Consider the following 21,466-nt stretch of genomic DNA (forward strand, 5'->3'; position numbering starts at 1 on the left):
TAAGGTATTGAACCCAGGGCCTCATGCATGTTAGGCGAGCACTCTACCACTTAGACAACCCCAAATCCCTCATTTTTAATGGTACTTTGCTGTTGAGACAAATAACAGAAGAGATAATATCTATGTAGTATAGGAATTTAGTAAATACAATTATGGTCCTCTTCTTCCCCCTCCTCCCCTCCTACTGCTCCTCAATATATGATCTTGATTATCATCATCATCATCATCATCATCATCATCATCATCATCATCATCATCATCATCATCATCATCATCATAATGTATTGGACTATTGAGGCATTTCAGTTATCTACCTGAACCCCGGTATTGCTTCATCCTCCTGAGAGATCATCATATTTTTTATTTTTTTATTGTGAAAATACTGAGATCATCATATTTTTATCTTTACTTATTTTTATTTTTGTTTTGTGCCTGTCCTGAGATTTGCGCTCAGGGTCTTGGAAGACCAGAGGTTTATAGGTGTGAGCCACGCTGCCGAGCTATATTGATTTTCTTCTGGACACTGGGGCATTTATGTCCCTTCTGTCCTCCTGGAGAGGTTCTTCCACCCTCTCCAATTTAACAGTTACTGGGGAGAGGAATGCTACAGGGACTCCTTTTAAGCAGCTCCGCACTCTTGCTGTACCTTGCCGGTTTGGAAACATACTCTCAGCCGTTCTTTCTCATTATGCCTCAGGATGCTCTGCTTCTGTTAGGAAGGGACCTGCTTTATAAATTAAGCATTTCCTTATATATCCACCCTTAAAATCCACCACTATTTTCTCCTCCAGATCAACCAGACTTGAACAAGCCCCCACCCAAAACCTAATCTTCTGCTCCCTCAACTCCCCTTGCAAGAGTAAATCCCCTTAGTTTGGGACATTTCACCAAACCCCCTTCCCGCCATTGCCTCCCACCATGACCCAGTTCTTATTACTCTTAAAGCTCTCACATCCTTTTTTTTCAACCCCAAACGAATATCCAGTTTCCTGCTACCTGCTGAGGGCTAAAGCCCATTATCCTTCAGCTTCTTTCTGCCTCTCTTCTGATTCCCATTCACTCTCCCCAAAAACCCCCATTTTAGGAATTAAAAAACCCTAATGGCTCCTACTGCTTGCTTCAGGACCCTGAAAAATTAATTAGAGAGTCATCTCATCTGTTCCCATTTATCCAAACTTCCTCTCCCACTTTTCTTTTTTTTTTTTTAATTGTATTTTATTTTATTTGAGAACATACTGTACAAAGGGGCTACAATTACATGGGCAGGATAATGCATACATTTCTTACCAAGCATTGCAGCCTCCTTCTTTGTTTACCCTTCACTTCCCTTCCCCGCCTCCCCCCTCCCCCCACCCAATTTTACCCCCCTCCCCCCACCCAATTATACCCCCTCCCCCCCTCACACTGACATTGTAAAGCTGGTTTTGACATGACATTTTGTACTTCTCATTGTTGCAACAGGTCCACCTGAATCCTTAAACGACTTGTTTGTTCCCATCTACTCCACATGTTATACTGACATCAAATATAGTGAAAGCGGGGGTTACACTGTGGGGGAGGGACATACAAAGCAACAAAGAAATAATCTTATAAATGCATTAGAAATACATGCATGAAAGAAACGAAAACATTAAAATACATATTTAAGGGTTCATTTTCCTAACGTCAAATTATCTGACCTTTTCCGCTTGACTCATACCTATACTAGATATTGCAAATAAGGGAAACCATGGGACCTATGCTTCTTTGGGCCTGGCTTACTTCACTTAATATAATTTTTTCCAAACCTTTCCATTTCCTAACAAATGGGGAAATGTCATTCTTTCTGATGGAGGCATAGAATTCCATTGTGTATATATACCACATTTTCTTGATCCATTCATCTACTGAGGGGCATCTGGGTTGGTTCCATATCTTAGCTATGGTAAATCCTCTCCCACTTTTCTAACTCCCCAGTCTTTTCAGTGTTTGATTTAAAGGACATCTTCTTTATTATCCCTTTACACATCACCTCCAGACCCATCCTTGCCTTTACCTAGGAAAGAACCAGATACTCTCCAGGCTCAGCAACTAAACCCAGACAGTATTGCCTCAAGGCTTTAGAGACCACCCCCATTATTTTGGCCAAACCCTACAAAAGGTCTTGACCAATCTCAACCTATCTCCTAGTTTTTCTTCAATATGACCTCCTTTTCTTCAGCCTTTCAGCTGAGCCAATATCATGCATCCTGCTCATTAGTTGTTCAAAGGATCTATATCCTCAGAATCCTCCCCTAAGTGTACCATTTTTAGTCAATTATTTGTATGTTTGTAGTTTAGACTTAACTGAATCAAGCAAAATCTGCCATACTGTTGCATATAGAACACATATTCTTTGCAATAAATAATGTAAAGAAACAAAATCTCGACTTCGATTTACTTATTCTTCAATTTGTTCTCATTTCATTATCCCCTCCAGCATTACAGTGTTAAATCAGTCTTTCTAAAGCATTTCTTTGATTTTTCTTCCCATCTGATTTTACAAAGGCAATGATTTTCTACCACCTGAACTTTTCTTTTTTTCAGATCCCCAGTTCTTCCTTCAGCTTTGTCCTTGCTGTGGTTTGTGTCTTCTCCAATATGACAGTATTAAGAGGTGAGACCTTTTCAATTTGATTAGGAAATGGAGGGACAAAGAGTGAACCAATACAGCAGTTGTACTCACTAGACACTATGTGGCAAAGGAACTATACAAGTTGTGGGTGGTAATGGAGGGACAAACTGGGAAAGAGCAGGGAAAGAGGAGTCATTGTCCAAAGAGAAATCTATTCTTTACCTGACTTGTATAACAATAGCCCCCCATGTATATCCTTTATAATAACAATAAACATTTTTAAGTTGACAAAAAGTAATAAATATCTTTTAGGAGTTAGTAAAAAAAACACAACCCAGCAATCCACTCTCCTTCTCTTTTTTTCTTTTTGCTTATGTGGTGCTGAGGAATCGAACCCAGGGCCTCAGGCATGCAAGGCAAGCGCTCTACCACTGAGCCACCTTACCAGCCCTCCACTCTTCTTCTTAACCCTCTTGCTTCTTGGGGCTACAGAGCCTTGAAAGATAAGGCCCAGTTATGCCATGTTAATCACACCTGGGGGTCATTATTTCTCATCAGGGACGAGCTATACCTCCCTGCAGATTTCAGAAACTCCTCAATTACCCCCTAGCTCTGTCCAACTAAGAGCATCTGGCCCTTCTTGGCCTCATTAATTTCTTTCACATCTGGATTCCCAATTTTTCCCTTATAGCCTTTCCCTTGTATTCTGCGACTAAATGGGCCTTTCCATTCAGCATGCTTACCAGTAGTGTTTCTAGAGCATTTTGAGAACTATTCTCTAGGTTTTTCATTGACTGCTCTGTTGCCATTTCCAAGTGAGCAGAACAAGCCATAGAAACACAAGAAAAATGGCAAGTCAAGAAGCCTCAATTACCACTCCAAACAAACAGGCAACAGATTCTGATTTCTTCAGGGAGTCTTCTGAATGGTTGAATTGTTCCTTCTCTCGTAGTATATAAGGAACATTGACAGATATTGAGTCTGAGCATGATCTACGGTATTTCCCCCTGTCTTGGGATCCTTTTTCTTTTTATATCTATTACTATTGAAGATACTTTGCGCTAAGATGACAAGGCTCAGCTCAGACAGTCATGCACTCTCTACCTTCCACTTTCAGTGAGAAATAAGGACCAATAATCAAACTATTCCTCTAGTGGTTCTGCATAAGTCACGTTGATGCCCTGTCCCATTTTCCAGGAAAAAGAACACATACAGATTCCCATAGGAAATTGGTGCTGATTAATATCCTGATCTAAAATTCTAAAGGTAGAGAATAAGAGAGGAAAGAGAGAGAGAGAGGGGGGAGGTGAAGTGGAGGGAGAGGGAGAGAGGAAAGAGACCGAGAGAGAGGAGAGAAGTTTCTTAGGAAAACACATTCAGTAATATTGCAAAACAGCAAATATGTGAACAGAAATGTACAACAATCTCAGAAAATATACTCAAGAAATTGTAACCAAAGCATGGAAAATTTAACCAAGATGAATGTTCATATATCAGTGAATTTAGCAATATACTGATATTCACGCAGTGATATAGCCCATATATAGGGAATGGAAGAATCACAGTAGACAATGTACTCAAATGGACGACTGATAGCATGAAAGGCAGATTACTTTGGAGGAAGCAAAGGATATCCAGGATGAAATGGAAATTTAAGAGGTCAAAATGGAACCTTGCGCTGACTCTAACATAACCAGAAACATGAGTAAGAGTAACTTATTTGTTGAAGGAATTCCTCAGGTCAAACTAATTTTGACTGACAAAATTGTATAGATTTGTCTCAGAACCTCTAAGCCTTCTAGACAACATTTATGTTCCTCTTAAGATTTATTTCCTCCAGGTGGTCGCTCCCTAAACCTGTGCAGGGAATTTCTCTCAGGTCTTATCAAGATGATGTAGCACTTGGGAGCAAATATGCAGCCCAGGAGACCTCCACTGGAGGCCAAGATGGAGAAGACCTCCACAGCCACCATGACCTTCCCCTTGGCACTGTGGTAGACAGGCAGGAAGGTGAGCCACACACTGCAGAACACCAGCATGCTGAAGGTCAGGAACTTGGCCTCATTGAAGGTGTCAGGAAGGTTCCTGACCAGAAAAGCCACCGTGAAGCTGGCCATGGCCAGGGCACCCAGGTATCCCAGGACACAGTAGAAGGCGGTGAGGGAACCCTTGTTGCACAGGATGATGATGTGGCCATATTCTGAGTGTGCATCTGTGTCAATGAAGGGAGGAGAGATTCCCAGCCAGAGGCTACAGAGAGTCACCTGGATGAGAGTGCAGATGGGGATGATGAGGTTAGGAGCCCGGGACACCAGCCACTGTCTCATGCTTCTCCCTGGAGCAGTGAGTGTGAAGGCCAGAACCACAGTGATGGTCTTGGCCAGGACTGTGGAGACAGCCACAGTGAACACCACTGCGAATGTGGTGTGCTGGAGGATACAGGACGCTGTGTGGGGACGGCCAAGGAAGAGTAAGGCGCAGAGGAAGCAGCAGGTGAGGGAGATGAGCAAGATGTAGCTGAGGGTCCGGTTATTGGCCTTGACAATGGGGGTGTCTTGGTGCTTGATAAACACCCCAAGAACAGCAGCTGTTAGTGCAGAGCAGCAGAGAGCTGTGCAGACCAGAGCCAGGCCCAAGGGATCTTCATAAGCCAGGAAGCTCTCAGTTTTCATGAGGCAGTGGTTTTTCTGGGTGTTGGCAAACTGATGATCTGCACACCTGACACACTGCTCCATGTCTGGTTAGGAGTGAGTATCAGTATTAGTCTGTGATCAGTAATTTCTCTTTCCTCTCATCCACCTCCACTCAAGCAGTTCATTTTCCCTGATTCACCAGGTGACCTGTATTGCTTTCAATAAGAAGTGCTGTGACTCTCTATATCAAAATACCTTCAGGTGAAATCTGTTTCTCTCTCACATTTTTCTTTCCTTCCTCCCTTTCTCTTTTTTCTGTTTATATCCTTCCTTCTCTCCCTCTTTTCCTTCCTTCTTTCCTTCCTTCCTCCCTTCCTTTCCTTCCTTCCTTCCTTCCTTCCTTCCTTCCTTCCTTCCTTCCTTCCTTCCTTCCTTCCTTCCTTCCTTCCTTCCTCCCTCTCTCCCTCTCTTCCTTCCTTCCTTCCTTCCTTCCTTCCTTCCTTCCTTCCTTCCTTCCTTCCTTCCTTCCTTCCTTCCTTCCTTCTTGCCTTCCTTCCTTCCTTCCTCCCCTCCATCCTGTCTTTCTGTCTTTCTATCTTTCTTTATTTCTGTCTTTCCTACATTGCTTGAACTCTGGTCCTGGGAATTTTTCCAGAATATTCATGCTCAAACCTACCACTCCACCACTTGAACCACAGCTCAAATTCCAGCTTATTGAGTGCTTAATTGTGGAAAAGATTTGTATTGAGTGTCCTGCCCATTATTGCATCGAAATTCTATCCTCAAATCTCAACTTCCTGAGTATCTTGATTGCAGGTGTAATATATAATTTCCTAGCCTTATTTGCTGCATTCTTGACATGGCATACCACTCTGGCTCTCTGCTACTCATTCAAGAAATAATGGAAAATATAGAATCAGCCCCAACCACTTCAATTTAACAAGAGGGTCTAATCCAAACCTCAACCTACTCCTTACACTCCTTACACAAACATCCTGAGTATTTGATCTGTGTCAAAAACAATGCTCCTCCACTGATATGAGAGGGTCTGGGAAGATCAGTTGGAGGAGGGAGAAGGGAAATGAAATGGAGATTCTAAACTACTTCTGAATCAATTAGTTTTGAGTATTTGCTAGTCAATGTAGTGCCAGTGTCAGACATGGAGTGATCATAACAAAGCCCCTTGTATTATTAGTTATGCTAAATAGCAAGTAAAATTTAACTAGAAAGAGCAGCATTGGGCACTAAGTAATGAAAGGCTGTGTTAGACCCACAATTCCACATCATTTCAAAGAGCAACAACTGGTCCTTGATATTTTGTTTCTTTTTTTGATGTTTTCTTTAAATACAAAACATGTGACATAGGAGAGGGGAACAGGGGTATTCTCAAGATGAAGCCTGTAATAGATTAGAAAATACAATCAGATTTGTAATGCAGGGGCAGTGGGTTGTTTCTTCTAAGGGGAAGTATGGTTTATGGTAGCCATGGAATTCTGCATGAAGGTGCATGTGTGTTCCTGCCCTGCGAATGTAGATCATTCCACTGGCTTGGAAGGACTGAAGGTTAGGAAGGGAGATGGGGAATTTATCTATAAGTCACAGACTCACCTGTCGCATTAGAAATCTCATTCTCTGGGCAAAGAATGCAGTAAAAGCAACAGGTAGCATTTCCCTCCAGAGAGGCCTTCCTGAATCCAGGACCACAGCTCTCAGTGCAGACAGACTGAGGAGTCTGAGAACAGACAGATGAAGGTTAGTGACTCTTCATTCTTTGACCTGACATCCCAGACACTCCAGTGCTTTCGGGGGAAAAAATCATCAAAACACACAATCTTTATATACACAGAGCCAATTATTGATTGAGCCTTCTTAGAGTTTCATCTAACATGACCTGAAGAACATATGGGGCCTTGACACCCAGCCCCTCATGCTATCGGGAAGTCATGGAGCCTTTAAGAGCTGGATGTTAATTCTAGGAAAATAGGAAATGAAAGTTAATCCTGCATCCCATTCTTGAATTCAGGTGATGATATGTGTTCTCTTTTATTCATATGTGAGTAGATGAACAAGAGCATGAGAGGAAAATCACTCAGAGAAACTTCAAACCCACACTCTAAAGCATGGCTAATTACTTTGGAGGTGCTGCTGTACCCAGGGTGATTCACATCTCTCTTGGCATCCCAGCTGCCATGAGGTGGGTGAACTTCACTGGCAGATGCTCCTTTCATTACATCCTATCTCAACACAGACTCAAAAGCAGCATCTACCCAACCATGGTGTGAAATCTCCAGGCAGAAGCAAAGCAAGCCCTTTTGCCTTCTCATTTGATTACCTCACATATTTTGTCACAGCGCTGGAATGATGATTCACAGGTGTCATTCACCTTTTATGATATTCAATATGCAAACATAGAACAACATATTGTAATGATATGTTCTCCTATTCTCTTCAGGAATCTGTTAGTAAGTAATTTCCAACAACAGACCTTGTGAACTGTACACCACTGAGCCTGAGTCTTACTTTTATTGGACATGGTCAAAAACAGGATAAGCTTATTGCATATTTATTCATAGATCAAGACATTATGGCTAGAAATGACCAACCCTGGGGGAGAAATAAGGATGTGGTGGCATTGTCTACAAGCATTGTACTCATAACTTTACTTAGGGAATTGTAAGCTCTTTCTACAACTACTTCCTAATAACAATATTTTTTTTAAAAAAGGAGAGAGGGAAAAATGCAGAAATGACCCACCTTGGTAATTCCTATGGGCCACTCTATCAGATTTTCAAACAAAATCAGTTGTTGACCATGTGGCCTAAATGGAGAAAACTCGCCAACTTTCACCCTTTGTCCCAGACCTTCTGGAAAATTCCAAAAGCTCTTAATGTCATACTCTGCCTCCAATTTCCTTTCCTCATTCAAAACCACTTGGTCTCCAACAGGATTGGTAAATTGGATCTTCTTCAAAAAGGGATGCAGCTAAAAGGGACATTACAGTATGGTGAAGTGCTTCCAGTGTTATCACAGAACCCCAGAACAATGGATTACTCCTCATTCCCACCACCTGATTCAGGCACACCACAGGAATCCAAACAACTGTATCAAATGCAGGCCAACAGAGGACTAACATGTTAAGAAGTTTCTAAAGCCTGGTTATCCATGATGGGATGCAGAAACTCAATTTCAAGGGAATGAAACTCCAGCCATATCCAACGAAATAATGAATTACAATATGACATATCTCAACTGCCTCTCTGAAGTGCATTATTTTATGATTGTGATCAGACAGTCAGTCTGAAATAAAGGTAAATAATAAACTAAGTAGAATCATAGAAGGTTTATGACAGCTATGAAAGATTACCTTAATCAAGACTTACTTCAGTGTGTGTGTGTGTGTGTGTGTGTGTGTGTGTGTGTGTGTGTGTGTGTGTGTGTGTGTGTGTGTGTGTGTGTATCCTGTCCTGTGGCTCCACCTCAGGGTCTAGACCCTCAACTTGAGGTGATTTTTTTTCCTTTTCATAGTAAGCATTCAATCAATTGAACTACAGCTCCACCTGTGGCTTTTTGGTAATTAATTGTAGTCAGGAGAGAGCCACAGGTGTGAACCACTTGTGTCCAGACAATCTTAGGTTTTCAAGAACTAGTCACCCTTGGTCTGTTATTTTAAAAAGGTACAAGGACAATGTGGATATATGCTATTGAAATGGGAATGGTTTTTCCCCACAGAATGAGGATGGGGACAGAAGACACAGCACTTCCTTGTCATGGATGCAGCGTTCTTCAAGAGCTTGTCTTCATAGCTCTACAGTCATTTCATGGAGAGCACAACAGGCCCAGTGTCTCTTGTATTTTCTTTTCTTTTTGTTTGTTGGTAGTGGGGCTTGAACTCTGGGTCTGGGCTCTGTCCCTGTGCTCTTCAGCTCAAGGCCAGCGCTCTACCACTTGAGCCACAGTGCCACTTCCAATTTTCTAGTGGTTAATTGGAGGTAAGAGTCTCATGGACTTTTCTGCCTGGGCTGGCTTTGAACTGTGATCCTCAGATCTCAGCCTCCTCAGTAGCTAGGATTACAGGCATGAGCCACTGGCATCCGGCTTATGAAAAGACTTTTTTTTTTGTTATGTGTGGGCCCTGAACTGGCACTGTCCTTCAGCTCTTCAGCTAAAGGCTACCAGTCTACCACCTGAGCCACAGTGCCACTTCTAACTTTTTCTGCTTAGGTGGTACGGAGGAACCAAACCCAAGCCTCATGCATGCAAGGCAAGAACTCTTCTCTGAGCCACCTTCCCAGCCCTTGTTTCTTAAATTTTCCAAAATGGAGCCAGATGGTTCCATTTGCTATGAAAGCTTCTATGAAAGCCTGTATGCCTAGGGTAGGGCACCCAAAAGCAAAGCCATTACCTGTAAAGAGAGAAATGCTCTTGGTTGCCCATTGTGTACTCGTGGCTCTTCCATGTGATAAAGGAGCATCTGGTGGAGGGCATAGGCCACAGCATACACAGCATTGTAGATGTTGTAACTCTCATCTGACATGGACATGTCAAAAATATACCTCTGTAACCAATGTAGTGTGGCATTGTATGAACAGTGCCCCAAGTCTCTGCAGTCAGACTTAATCAGGATGCAATAAACAGACTGAATCCATGACGTAGGAAGGGAATTATTTCCTGAGTTTTTGGATAAGGTCTCTGTCAGAATAAAATTGGTGAACCCAGCAGTGTTTCTGTGATGATGAGAGAAGGTGAGAGATGCATGGAAGGAGTGGATCAGAAAATATTTTTTACCAATGGTGACATCATCATAGGGTGAGTTCATGATCCAGACTTTCCCTGTAATTAAAATATGCCCAAATTTAACAATAAAGCTTAGAAGAAATTTACTGTCCCCATAAATGATAATCACATTGGTTGATAAGTCCATTAGCTGGCGATACATGGAAAGATCATCTGAGTAATCTGCCAAGGCATTGTAAGTGATCATGTTCTCAAAGGCAAAACAGACTCCTATCTTGCCCATCTCTTCTCTCAAATCTGAGAGGAACCACACACCAAAGTTGTCTTCAGTGATGAACAGTCCCACCCAGGTCCAGCTAAAATGAAGCATCAAGGAGACCATGGCCAGGGCTAGACCCATGTCCTTGGCAGCCATCTGATACACAGTTCTGAACTTTCCACGGTCACTCAGGAGAGGATCAAAAGTCCCAAAGATGAACTACAGGGAAACAATGAACACAACACCAGGAAGAGGATGGTCATAGGCAAGTCTCAGTCCTGATGTGAGCTACACAACAACTGGTAGAGGTGGAAGCAAAAGTTTGCTTGTCCCATTTGCAAAGTCATCTTCCATGCTCCAAGCACTTTGTAGACATGTACGGATAAGGCTCAGAGCTTTGGGATATCCTTTCCTCTCATTACACCCCTCCTTTTATTTGCAGTAATGAATATGTGTATGTCCCACCCACTTTTGGAGTCTTTTCCCTGTGAGATCATGCATTTGGAAGGGTTTGTGCTAACACCACTTCTTCAGTCAGTCAAGGGCAGAGGCCATTTGGACATGGTTCACATCTGCCCACCCCTCCCCGCCTCACCTGTGGAAGTTTGTAGATGTCCAGCAGAGTCCCGATTGGGACAGATGTGCTTGAGGTTCCTGTGAGTGCCGCTATAGCCTTGCTGTCTCTTCTGCAGGTGTAATTAGGGTTGTTTGTATTCTTCCCAGATAGCCAGGTGAGTGGATCCTCTAACAGATCAGTACCTGCGTAGTGTGCACTATAGATCTCAAATCCCAGAGTCATGTTGGGCAGCAGATGGGGATTCTTGTTGATCTCCTCCACAGCCAGCAGCAGGGTGAGAAGCAATTGGTATTTCTTTAAAATGATACTGCACAGAGGACACAACATTTGGGTAGGTATAGGAGTATTACAAATGATTAACTGCAAATCTCTTGACTTTGTTGAATCAAATGCTTAACTCTACACACACTAGTAGGTGTAGATCCTATCTTCCAACAGGAGGGCATTATAATTTGGAGTGTTGGATAAGTTTTTGGAATTGGGAGTGCTCCTGAACAAGCCTTGATCAGCATATACGAGATGACTATTCTTCTGAGATTGCAGAGAGAGGAGGAGGGATGAGAAAGGTGGCTTTTCCTCTCTGTCACCTATGGATATGTGAAACCACTGCGTTCTGTTGGAACATAGGTGCATGCCCAGCTCACATACTAAGCCACTGAGTGTCTTGAATTAGCTTACATATGAAGAAATTCCTAAGAAATTCAATTCAAATTGGGAGCAGATTGTCCACCTGAGTTCAACCAATATCAGCAGAGAGTCAGGGCCTGCTGTGTTAGGAGTAAATAGGAAAACAGGCTGTCTTGTCTCTGTACTTGCTTGCCACACTTTTGCCAATGAGGCATCCTTCTGCAAAGAAGTGAATCTTGCCTTGTGAAGAAAGTAAAGAAAACAAAGAAGAGCTGGGAAAGTGGCTCAGTGGTAGAGTGCTTGCCTTGTATGTATAAGGTTCTGGCTTGTATTCTTCTGCACCACCTAAGCAGAAAAATCCAGAAGTGGTACTGTGGCTCAAGTGGTAGAGCACAAGCCTTGAGCTGAAGAAGTGAGGGACAGCACCAAGGCCCAGAGTTCTGCCCCCATGACAGGCAAAAAAAAAAAAAAAGAAAAAGAAAAAGAACGAAAAAAAGAGAAAAAACAGAGAAATACAATTCATTTGATGTGGTAGAGGAACACTAAGCTGACTCAGAGTATCTCTTCATTCAAGGGGATTCCTAGAAGCAGAGCAAGATGGCAGCCAAGGAAGCTAGAACATGAAGATTGCCTCACCCAACAAAGAACAGATGAGAGTCGGGTGGTATGGACTGGGAGATACTTCTCTAGTAGAACAAACAACAGAAATGGATGTATGAGAAAAGGTGGAAGAAGCCATCTCCATGTTCCTCCCCATCATGAGCATTAGTAGCTCAGTATGGGCAGAAACCCTCTGACATTGCAGGGAGAGAGAGAATTAAAGTTAAATCTCAGCATCATCTCCTACACTGAGACCAGTGCTGGGGAAGTGCTTATAATCTCTGCTCTTGGGTCCAGACCTTTAGATTGTGCCGCTAGAATTGTTTTAGGACAGAGAAGAAAGACACTGCTACAACCTCCCTCCTCCAATCTTGTGAACGACAGCAGGTATGGGATACAACCTCCTAGTGAAGAGGGCATTAGAGTGGGTCAGGGTTTTTCTTAGAACCCTTTGTCAGGCATGTCATGGTTGGACCAGTAATCCAGAATAAACTAGAGGCACTGTTTGGTGCTGGCATCTCAGCTTCCATTAGAATATTTCAGGAGGTTTTGGAAGGTCCCTGAGGCAGAGCCAAATGCCATTTGAATGAGTTCCACCATGGCTGGAGTAGGCTCACACCTGTCTTCCTACTTAACCTGGTGAAGGCACTGTGGCTATGTGACTCTGTTGTCATCTGGTCAGTCCCAGTCTTGTTGCTCAGTGAATCATCTCAGGGACCACTTCCCTAGAAGGACAGTGCTCAAGATGGCACCAGGCAGAAACTGACGTCACTCTAGGAATCCAGTGTGCATTGGTCTAGAGCAGCATAAGCTAGAGTGTGGCTTAAGTGTATCCACATGTCAGTTTGGGTTTTCTGGATGCTAGCTGGCCTGATTGGATGGTGGTATTCACCAAGATGTCCCTGTGGCTTCCTTCTTTCTTTTGCCAGTTGTGGGGCTTGAAGTCTAGGCCTGGGATCTGACCCTAAAGTCTTCAGCTCAAGATTAGCTGTCTAGCACTTGAGGCACAGCGCCACTTCTGGCTTTCTGATGTTTTATTGGAGATAAAATTCTCACAGAGTTTTCTGCCTGGGTTGGCTTTGAACCCTGGTCCTCAGATCTCAGCCTCCTAAGTAGCTAGGATTATAGGCGTCAGCCACCGGTGCCTGGCTTTTGGCTTCCTTTACAAACCTTAGCATGCTGCTGTGACACAGCATAGATCTCCATCCTACTTGGCATGGATAAGACAGGGAAGTATGATGGTGATATTGTCCCATAGCTTAGTGTGGCCAAGTGATAGCAGTAGAACTGTGACATGACTCCATAGCCAGGGCAGCCTCTGGCAGAGCTGTGGACCTGGGAAAGTTATCTACCAACAGACAATCTGTATTCTATTCTTGCTATGACTAATTGTGTATGTTTGTGGGCATCTTGGCCCATGAATGCACCTCTACCACATTCTTCCTGAGTCGATCTTAGTGCTCACCTAGCACTGTATTGGTCTTGATTGCAGTGGACTGAGGATGCTGTACTCAGGCAGGATAGACTAAGGAAAATGATTAATAAGGTTAATGCATGCCAGGAACTAAAAAACTCAAGCTTAAAGCTTGTCCATCTACTTCCCTTAATGTTAAGGGAACGAAGTCATTTAGGGGAAAATGGAATAGAATAGATTAGTAAAAAATGAGGTTTGTAGGCTCACAACAAATAGAGAGCTATTGATCCATCTACATATCTTAAGATTAAGGGAAAAAAGTCATTGAGCACAAAGAGAAGCTGGATAAATTGAAAAAAAAAAGAGTCCTAGAGGAGGCAACTCAGAAACATGTTATTTAGAAACACAGGGCTACTATCTTTACTTCAAAGGGAGATAACAGGTTGCATTGCTTCCCGAAAGACGCATTTCTCATCATATGAATTAACAGTTGTCTTGTACTGTGTATGCATTCCCCCCCCAAATCCTTTCCCCAAACGTAAGCAATGTCCTACACCAAATATAGAGAACAGCACACCTCCCTTCCCTCAAGGATAATCATCTGGAAAGAATGGTCAAAACATACAGAAAATCAGAAAATGTAACACCAGGAGTGATTAGTGCAAAGATGACCGACCTATGTTTGTGTAACTTTGAAGTCAGACCTTCTGCCTTTACCATCTGAATACCCGTGGCAGCCCAAGAGCTGTGTGTCTCTCCTCAGTTAGAGTGTGTCTTTGCCTTTCTGTTTCCTGTTTGTCTACCTGCTTGTTTGTTTGCTTCCTTACTCAGGAAAGCTCTGCCATATTTCCTTTCTTTTTTTTTTTAATTGTATTTTATTTTATTTGGGAACATACTGTACAGAGGGGCTACAATTACATGGGCAGGATAATGCATACATTTCTTACCAAGCATTGCAGCCTCCTCCTTTGTTTACCCTTCACTTCCCTTCCCCGCCTCCCCCCTCCCCCCACCCAATTTTACCCCCCTCCCCCCACCCAATTATACCCCCCTCCCCCCCACACACTGACATTGTAAAGCTGGTTTTGACATGACATTTTGTACTTCTCATTGTTGCAACAGGTCCACCTGAATCCTTAAACGACTTGTTTGTCCCCATCTCCTCCACATGTTATACTGACATCAAATATAGTGAAAGCGGGGGTTACACTGTGGGGGAGGGACATACAAAGCAACAAGAGAATGCCTAGCTACAGCAATAAGACAAGATGCAGACATAAAGGGGATCCAAATAGGGAAAGAAGAAATAAAACTCTCCCTCTTTGCAGATGACATGATCTTGTATTTAAAGAATCCCATAGACTCCATTCCCAAATTACTCAAGCTGATTCAAAACTTTGGCAAAGTAGCAGGTTATAAAATTAACCCCCAAAAATCAATGGCTTTTCTATATGCCAACAATGAGAAAAGTGTGGCTGAAATTAGGAAAGCAACTCCATTTGTAATAGCCCCACAAAAAATAAAATACCTAGGAATTAACTTAACCAAAGAAGTGAAGGACCTCTATGATGAAAACTTTAAAATCTTGAAAAAGGAAATCAACACAGAACTTAAAAAATGGCAAAACCTCCCATGCTCCTGGATTGGCAAGATTAACATCGTGAAAATGGCAATACTTCCCAAGGCTATCTACAAATTCAACGCGATACCTATCAAAATTCCACCCTCATTCTTCAAGGAAATAGAGGAGGCAATCCAAAAATTCATATGGAACATATTTTCTTAAGGTTGTTATTTGTGTAAAATTTCTTCATCTGAGATCAAAGTCTAGGATCCCAAGTGAAGAGTCCCAACTTTTAGAAGGAAACTTCAAACCTTCATCTGTTTTGGTGACCCTGCTGGTTGGTATTCCAGGTGTAATAGAGTTTTGGTGTCCACAGCTGTGACTAAGGCCTGTTCTAGCACACAGATCTTGCCACTGCTAGGCAGAATCCACTCACAAGGCCATTCCCTGTGGACAAGGCATATGTTCCCCCTGTGCACACAGGGAGGAGGCATACTTGGACCTACGACTCATTAAAGTTCTCTTGAAGTTTTTAGAACCACAGAGTATTTGTCACCAAAATTGCCTTTAGTTTTCTCTGGTACTGAAGTGGTTTATCACCTCACAGCTGACTTCTCACAAGGCCTGGCCTCCCTCTAGTGGTGCCATTGTGGAAGTCACCACAGACTCAGGAACACTGAAGCCTGCCTGGAATTTCTGGAAAGACAGGCACAAAGCCAGACCACTGGTGTAAATCTGAGACATTTCAAAGGCCAGATGGTATCACATGCCAATATGAATCAAGAATGTTCCAGAACAATGAGTTCTCTTAGCATTCATTGTAATCATTTTGGGGAAATTCTCATAGAATCTCAACTCTCCTGGATGTTTGCTGATGTCCTTGTGTACAATTTAACTCTCAGGCTTGACAGCTAGAATGTGAGTAATATTAAATATGAATAGGAACTGGCGGCTAAGGCCTGTAAATATAACTACTAAGGAGGCTGATATAGGAGAATTATGTTTTGTAGTCACTTTGGGCAGGAATGTATGTGACAGTCTTATGTACAAGCAACTCTACAGAAACTGGTGCACAGCTGTGGGTCAAGTGGTAGAGAGCCAGCCATGAGAGAAAAAAATGCTAAGGGACAGCAATCAGGACTTGAGATGATGTCTGAGTATCAGAGTATGTGTGAACATACATACACACACACACACACACACACACACACACACACAGCTAAATTAGAGAATGGACAGAGAAGAGGATAGCTCTGACATCTTCCCTCTCCCATGGGGTATGTTTCTAATGCTAGGTTTACACATCCTCACCAGGTTCAGTTGGCTTCAATATCCCTCACATACCTCTTATTTAATAAAATATTCATCTCCAAACCCAACCCCAAACAGGATGTTTCCACACAACTTGTCTGAGAAGATTCATCCATGATTTCCTTAGTTTACAGAGAATTATGTGATCTGAAAGTAGTGAGCTCACCTGGGTCAAATGCATGAATGAAAGTGTGTATAAAACATGTGAAAAGTGTTCGCTTCGGCAACACATATACTAAAATTGGAACGATACAGAGAAGATTAGCATGGCCCCTGCGCAAGGATGACACGCAAATTCGTGAAGCGTTCCATATTTTTAAAAATTATATTAAGTGAAGTAAGCCAGGCCCAAAGAAGCATAGGTCCATTGGTTTCCCTTATTTGCAATATCTAGTATAGGTATGAGTCAAGCGGAAAAGGCCAGATAATGTGATGTTAGGAAAATGAACCCTTAAATATGTATTTTAATGTTTTTGTTTCTTTCATGCATGTGTTTCTAATGCATTTATAAGATTATTTCTTTGTTGCTTTGTATGTCCCTCCCCCACAGTGTAACCCCCGCTTTCACTATATTTGATGTCAGTATATCATGTGGAGGAGATGGGGACAAACAAGTCGTTTAAGGATTCAGGTGGACCTGTTGCAACAATGAGAAGTACAAAATGTCATGTCAAAACCAGCTTTACAATTTCGGTGTGGGGGGGGAGGGGGGTATAATTGGGTGGGGGGAGGGGGGTAAAATTGGGTGGGGGGAGGGGGGAGGCAGGGAAGGGAAGTGAAGGGTAAACAAAGGAGGAGGCTGCAATGCTTGGTAAGAAATGTATGCATTATCCTGCCCATGTAATTGTAGCCCCTCTGTACAGTATGTTCTCAAATAAAATAAAATACAATTTAAAAAAAAAAACATGTGAAAAAGCTAGGCACCTTTGCTCACACCTGTCATTCTAGTTATTCAGGAGGGTGAGATCTGAGGATCAATGTTCAGAGCCAGCCAAGGCAGAAGAGTTTATGATACTCTTATCTCTAATAAACCACTAAAAAATTGGAAGTGTCACTGTGGCACAAGCAGTAGAGCACTTGCCTTAAGCTGAATAGCACAGGGGCAGCATCGAAGCCCAGAGTTGAAGCCCCATTACTGACAATATATATGAAAAAAACATTGAAATCTAGGTTAGAAAGTTATGATCAGGGAAAAATAAATAAGCCTGGAAGATGTTAGAGAACAAGGAATGGAAGCAGAGCTTCTGGGAATGACATGGGACACAGGCCAAGACATGGTCATCAGGGCAGACGTTTACTTACATTAGTTAAGGGGAAAAAAATCAAACATATCTTCAAGCTCTTATTACTGATCTGACCAGCAGCTCCCAATTCCCAGGACTTTGCTGACATGAAATATCCCCAGAACCAGACAATGAATGTCTATCTTAACAAAGGTTGTTATGAAGGAGGTCCAAACATTGATCCTGTTTTGAAAAGTTTAATTACAGAATTGATTGAAGATTCCCTGGTCTTTGCACTATGGATGGGGACATTGCTCTTTAGTGTCTTTGTATGGACTCTTGGTCACCCCAGTGACCCTGAGTAACAATGATGAGTGGAGGAGTCACAGTGATGGTGGGGTAGTCGGGACATCTCTGGAAAGGGGAGTGGAATGGAAGACAGACAGAAAACTCTGTACCCTTGGAAGAAAGAAAAATATTCATCAGGAAAATCTGAAATGAGCTGTTGTAGTGAGGGCAGTGTAGAAGTTGCAGAGCACATCAGTGATTGTGTCCAAACTTCCCCCACCTCTGACTGTAACCCAAAGAGAAAATTTACAATTTAAGGAAAGCCAAGAAATCACTTACTGAATGTTCTTTTGCTGCATGGTAGGGTCATTCAAGTTTTGAACGAACAATTCCCAAGAATAGAGGGGGTAAAATCCAGCAATGACCACATCTCCCCTGCTGTGTGCCACACATTTCTCTGTGCAAATCCGTCTGCCATCTTCAGAGGAACTGACCAGGTGTGGACACTGGAGGAGAAGCAGTGTCAGAGCCACAGGGAACATTGCTGCTGCTTTGACCTGGAGCTGTGATTCTGGATGCAGACTCTGATTTCTGTGTCAGGAACGCATCTAAATGGATCTTCAGTTTTTGTGGCTTCTTGTTACCTGGGAGGCCTTCACTGTCCTAGAGGAATACAGAGCCCATTCTGCCCTCTGGCTCTGCATCTGGTGTCCAGCTTCAAGGTCAAAACAAAAGTTAGAAAACATGTGTACAATCTTCCTCTCCACTTCCTCAGGGACGTGATTTCGTCCAAGACTGTAGATAGTGAAACTCCAGGGATGGATTCCTTTCTTGTTGGGTTGTTCACAAATTTGTTTGAAAGAAAAAGTTGAACAGAAAAAAGTACAACCAATCAAGGGTCACTAGGGATGATGGGAATGGATGACACCAGAAGATGCCATGTGAAGTTCAAATGGTCATAGAGTGCCATAGCCAGAAAAGGCCCAATCAGAGTTATTGGAGCACCGTCAAACAAGGATGGACAGCCTCACAATCCAGGGCCAAGTGAGCCACAGAAGTTTGCTGAAATGAACCATTCAGCTTTCCATACCATCTGCACATGCATAAGTATCCAGAAGTGGTCAATGTATTTATTTAGTGCTGCTGGTCTTACCAACAGTCTCCCTGAATTCAATTATTACAGATCAATACTTCAAGGTCAATGCAGATATCCAGTTGGATATTTGCACTCTGAACCTTGAACTTCTTCAGTGCTTGCATGTCCTTACCCATCAGACTGTACCTATCAATATATTGTGGAGGTCCACTGTGAGACACAGAGATGTTCTATGATCTGTGACTTTCTGGGAACATGGCAGGATCCTGTTAGCTGTGGGTGTATGGATGGGTCTTGCTCTGCTGTGTCCCCATCATGTCAGAGTGCTCTGGGAATTCTTGTTACCACTTGCACAACTGTGTGGTGCCAGCTCTGTCCACGTCTCCCTATTTGTCTTCTCTATTAGTTCCTCATAATATTGAAACCAAGATCACAACATAGGGTCCTGTCTGCACAGAGTTCACCATGGTGGCTGGTTTGGTGAACTGGCTGCATATATTTATGAGGAAGGGCTTGGCAAATGTAAATTGGAAAAGTAAGGATGCAAATTCTAGTTGGTGTTGGTAGCCAGCAAGACCTTGCAAGAGCATCAGTGCTGGGGCCTAGCCTGACTTGGGTTCTGAAGTAACAATCTTTGTTGCTTCCATACTCAGGATTACCAGTATGAGCCACCTTTGGCTGGCTCAGAAGAGAAACATTTATCCTGTTCTCTTCATCTATTACTCTATTTCTGTTAAATCTGTCCAAGAGAACATGCCCTCCCCACTTCCTCTTCACCTGCCTGAAACCAGTAATCACCTGTCAGTCACCTGACTGTGATTGAGTAAAGGACTCCACACTCCATGGTGACTTCTTCATCCACGGAGGTCACTTCCTGAACCATCCTGGTCACACCTCCATAGGACAGTGAGAAGTTCCGCAGACTCTGTGGTCATTTCCACATCCGCTGTGGTCCTGGCTTAGCACAAGTCCCCTTCTCTCTCTTTCTCTTTTCCTCTTTTTCCTTTTCCTCTGTCTTTTCCATGCACTTCCATGTACTGTGAGTAGGCAGTTTGCCTTTTCTGCCTGAACCATGTGTCAGGTTTCCTTGCTGGCGAAGCTAACAGTTTCTACATCATTGTCATTGATATCTACTCTAGTACTCTAAGCCTTCTTCTCCCTACATTTCAAAAATGAGAGAAAACTTGGGGATCTGTGTTGGGTGTTATGCCTCTCTGTCTGTCTTTCTGTCTGTCTGTCTGTGTGTATTGTAAATGTGTTGTACAGAGGAGTTACCATCATGTAAGTCAGGTAATGAGTACATTTATGTTTTTACAATGTTACCCAGTTTTTCCCTGTCTTCCCCACCCACAAGTTGTATGCTTCATTTTTCACATGGTGTCCAGTACATACTACTGCTGCATTTGTCAGGGTGATTACCTGAGCACGATGATCTCCACTTTCTCCTGTATTTCTGACTCAAACATATAGTTGCATGCTCAAGACACCATTATGTCTGTATTACTCAATTCACTTTTTCCATTCATGTGTTGATTGGAATGGAGCCTGGTTCTGAAACTCAGCTCTTAAGTAGTGTTATGATAAACACTTATTATATGTAAACATAAACATAACAAACACCAATATTTGTGTGTGTGTAATGTACATATAATATTATATCTTTTGTCATATTTTACCAACGGTGTTATAATATTCCTTTTGGCAACATCTTCAATAGCATCTGTTATTATTAAATTCCTTTTCTTTTTTATATTTTATCACATTTTTTTCTATTTTTTTATTTTAAAACTAATTTTATTGTGAAAATACCATACAGAGGGGTTATAATTACATGGGTAAGCTACTACATACCTTCCTTCCTTGCTTCCTCGCTTCCTTTCTTTCTTTCTTCTTTCTTTCTCTCTCTCTCTCTCTTTCTTTCTTTCCTTCCTTCCTTCTTTCCTTCTTTCTTCTATTATTTTTTTATTGTGAAAATACCATACACAGGGGTTACAATTACATGGGAAGATCATGAGTACATTTCTTATCAAGCATTGTTGCCTCTTCCTTTGTTTCCCCTTTCCATCTGTTCCCTTTTCCATCCCCCACTCCACTGCCAAAGTTGCAAAGTTCGTTTTTCCACATAACGTCTTGTACATCTCACTGTTGTAATGCGTCCACCTGTAACTCTATTTAAGCCAATTGGTTTTTCCTTTACCCTCCACAAATTATACCAACATCAAATACAGTGAAAGCAGGGTTATACCATGGGGGAGGTATATACAAAGTAACAAAGAAATCATCTTATAAATATGTTGGGAACAATCACAAGAAAAAAAAACATTGAATCCTTATCTTGAGGTTAATTTCACCTAACATCAACTTGTCTGACAGTTTCTGTTTGTCTCAGACATGTACTAGTTATTGCAAAGAAGGGAAACCATGGGACCTATGTTTCTTTGGGCCTGCCTTACTTCACTTAATATAATTTTTCCAAGTCTTTCCATTTCCTAACAAATGGGGCAATGCCATTCTTTCTGTTGGAGGAATAGAATTCCATTGTGGATG

The 21,466-nt window shown here is 42.4% G+C and overlaps 1 protein-coding gene and 1 non-coding gene across 2 annotated transcripts; one reads left to right on the forward strand and one right to left on the reverse strand.

The window, feature by feature from the left end:
• Positions 1-4,413: 4,413 nt before the first annotated feature.
• LOC138813621 (vomeronasal type-2 receptor 116-like) lies at positions 4,414-19,802 on the reverse strand. The gene is made up of 9 exons (XM_070002021.1): positions 19,729-19,802; positions 19,005-19,105; positions 18,468-18,538; positions 18,163-18,329; positions 10,815-11,103; positions 9,629-10,438; positions 7,981-8,208; positions 6,835-6,958; positions 4,414-5,330 (listed from the first exon to the last, which is right to left on the reverse strand). The coding sequence occupies exons 1-9, from the start codon at positions 19,800-19,802 to the stop codon at positions 4,414-4,416; spliced, it is 2,781 nt and encodes a 926-aa protein (XP_069858122.1).
• On the forward strand, positions 16,524-16,630 carry LOC138814389 (U6 spliceosomal RNA). Its single transcript, XR_011367969.1, has one exon. It is a non-coding gene; the product is annotated as a U6 spliceosomal RNA (small nuclear RNA).
• Positions 19,803-21,466: the final 1,664 nt, after the last annotated feature.

This window comes from Dipodomys merriami, unplaced genomic scaffold, assembly GCF_024711535.1.
Source record: "Dipodomys merriami isolate MVZ:Mamm:240054 unplaced genomic scaffold, mDipMer1.0.p SCAF_6, whole genome shotgun sequence".
Lineage (NCBI taxonomy): Eukaryota > Metazoa > Chordata > Mammalia > Rodentia > Heteromyidae > Dipodomys > Dipodomys merriami.

Bases quoted from the DNA above. Each gene is read 5' to 3' on its own strand.
- LOC138813621 (XM_070002021.1), bottom strand. From the start codon at position 19,802: ATGGTTCAGGAAGTGACCTCCGTGGATGAAGAAGTCACCATGGAGTGT. The intron at 18,539-19,004 runs GTAATAATTGAA...TTGACCTTGAAG, and splicing joins TGACCTTGAAGTATTGATCT to CTGGACACCAGATGCAGAGC. The intron at 6,959-7,980 runs GTGGGTCATTTC...GTCTGTTCTCAG, and splicing joins GGCCCATAGGAATTACCAAG to ACTCCTCAGTCTGTCTGCAC.